A 2,620-nucleotide genomic window follows, 5' to 3' on the forward strand; every position below is an offset into this window, starting at 1 on the left:
CCTCTATGAGGTGGATTGATTCAGTGACTGGGATAATTGGGATGGGAGTGTCAGAGACAGTGCGATTGGCACAGGACAGAGCGGAGTTTAGGGCTGTTGGACATAGGGTCATTATGAGTCGCAGGCGACTCGACGGCACATAACAACAACAACAACAACAACATTTGTGCGGTATGCAGCATGAGCCAGATAAAAGACTTAAGCCTGCAGGGCAAAGCAGGCTTCAGCAGCACAAACTTAATTTTACTTCTTTTTTGACCCAGTAATTTGATTTCTCAGTATTATTATAAAAAAAGAATTCATATGTTTAAATGAACTCTTGAATATTGAACAGTAAAGAAATGATTTTAAGTAGTCCTACAAGCACACACTGGTCTTATCACAAACTGTACCTTTAACTTTGTTTTGTTTTGATACATCTTATTGGTAGTGTTATATACTACAGTGTGTAATTTACTGGTTTGTCATTCTCAAATATTCATTTGCTTATGCTCAGAGATTGGATTTATGAAGAGAATAAGAATGAAAATTTGAAAAAACAAGTTTTTAACCTCATAGTAAAGTGACAGTACCCAATGTTGACTATTTTGTATTCTTTTTATTGATATATCATGTTTTTGTTTTATGTGATTCAATTAGAACCAACTCATAGCTGATACTCGAGTGGGTTTTCAGAGACTGCAAATCACAGGGAAGAAGATTGTCTTTCTTCTGTGGAGCAGCTGGTGGATTTGAACCACCTCCCTTTAGGTTGGCAGCATAACTCCTTACCGTATAGGCCATCAGAGCTCCCTATTATATCATGTAACCATTTAATACTATAAGGTAGATGATGCTTAATAACAAGTCATTGTATCTTAACCATTAACAGTTGAAGATACATGGTTAGGTGAGAAGAGTTGTTTTTGAATACTGGAAAGGTTATGATCCCATTAAAAACACAGTCCCACAAAGATGTGCATAGAATATTTTCTCTAGTGAGATCACACATAATTAAATGTTTGTCTTTTGATTGTGATTTTGGTAAGAATTTATAGAGAAAATGGTTTTTCCATTTAACAGTTCTACAGATTTTGTTTCATGACATTAATTGTAATTCCTAAAATGTACAAATATTTTTTATAATCTGTAGTAACTTTTATCATTATCATATGCACTTCACAGATGTATCTTCCTCAATATTACCATTCAACTCTTACATTTACTAGAAAAGTAGTGTTTGTAATATTTAACATTTGGGCTTCAGTTATACAGAAAATTGTTCAAATCTTAGCTCCCTTACTACCAGTTTTGTGAACTCTTCTAACTACAATAAATGAACCCTCATGATATAATGGTTAAAGCACTTCATAAACTGCTACCAGGTTGGTGGTATGAACCTGTCAACTGCCCTGCAGGAAAAAGATGAAGCAGTCTACACCCATAAAGATTTACAGCTTTAGAAACCCTATGGGACAGTTCTCCTCTGTCTTTTGAGTTGGAATCAACTTGATTACAATGAATTTATTAAGATAATAATAATCATATTAAAATGCCATTATTTCTGAACTTTTTTCGTTGTTTAAAAAATACATTTTTGCTTTAGGATGTTCAGAATCTATTGGAATATATAAAATTCTGTTAGGCAGAAAAGATCATTTGTATATGCTATATACAGTTTTATGTCTTTTCTAATTTAAGTTTGTTTTTCCTGAATACTGTTATGTATACTGAATATGTAAATATATATCTCTTTTAATCTGTTAGATCAAAGCTTAAAATAGAAGATATAAAAGAAGCCAACACAGCATTACAGGTGAGTAGGAAGTGTAAAAATGTCTACTGTGAAAGTACCCCACAGAAAGTAAGGTCTTCTATCAAGTTAATGTGTCAGTACTGAACTCCAGGGGTATATAGAGGTAGAAACACTGAAAGACCATGGATAGTGGAGTTCCCTCTCTACCTCTTCTTGTTCTTCTACAATCATATTAATAATAGTCTTTGAGTTGGAAATAACTTAGAAATAATTTTGTTTACTTCTGTGGCAGAATAAGGCAAGATTCCCTCTGAATTTGATAATTTTTGAGTCTGTTAAGTTTTGAATTTGATAATGTTTGAGTTAGGGAGCACTTGTGGCCTAGTGGCAAGAAGCTGCGCTGCAATCCCAAAGGCACACAGTTTGATTCCACCAGCTGCTCCATGGGAGAATTGACAATCTCCCTCCCATGCGATTAACTGCTTCTGAAAACCCTCCAGAGGGTCAGCTATGGATCGGTTCTGACTCTATAATACAGAGTTACAACAACAACATGCTAATCTGTTATTAGTTTCTGTCTCCTGTAAGTCATGTCTTTTTTAGTGAGCCTTAGTTACCTCTTCAGCAGATGGGCTTAAGATCCTGCACAGAATTGTTTTGATTGTTGACAAGGGTAATGTGAATGAATAGGGAGCTTTGGTTGGTTGGTGGTAAGGAGTTGCCCTGCCAACGCAAAGGCATGGAGTTTGAATCTACAAGCTGCCCTGTGTGAGAAAAGCGGATATTTGTGCCAAGAAATCTGGAGAACGACCACTTGGCCAACTGACTGGAAGAGATCGATATTTGTTCCTATCCCAAAGAAAGGCGACCCAACCGAATGTGGAA

At 35.6% G+C, this 2,620-nt stretch overlaps 1 protein-coding gene across 2 annotated transcripts in view; it reads left to right on the forward strand.

The window, feature by feature from the left end:
• RUFY2 (RUN and FYVE domain containing 2) overlaps positions 1 to 2,620 on the forward strand; it is a 55,493-nt gene that overhangs the window by 46,687 nt on the left and 6,186 nt on the right. For both annotated transcript variants that reach the window (XM_006889010.1, XM_006889011.1), the window contains one exon: positions 1,747 to 1,795. In XM_006889010.1, coding sequence (XP_006889072.1) covers positions 1,747 to 1,795 — 49 coding nt within the window. The remainder of the gene's footprint in view (positions 1 to 1,746; positions 1,796 to 2,620) is intronic.

Source organism: Elephantulus edwardii, unplaced genomic scaffold (genome assembly GCF_000299155.1).
Source record: "Elephantulus edwardii isolate Elephantulus edwardi_28Jun2011 unplaced genomic scaffold, EleEdw1.0 scaffold00074, whole genome shotgun sequence".
NCBI classification, from domain to species: Eukaryota; Metazoa; Chordata; class Mammalia; order Macroscelidea; family Macroscelididae; genus Elephantulus; species Elephantulus edwardii.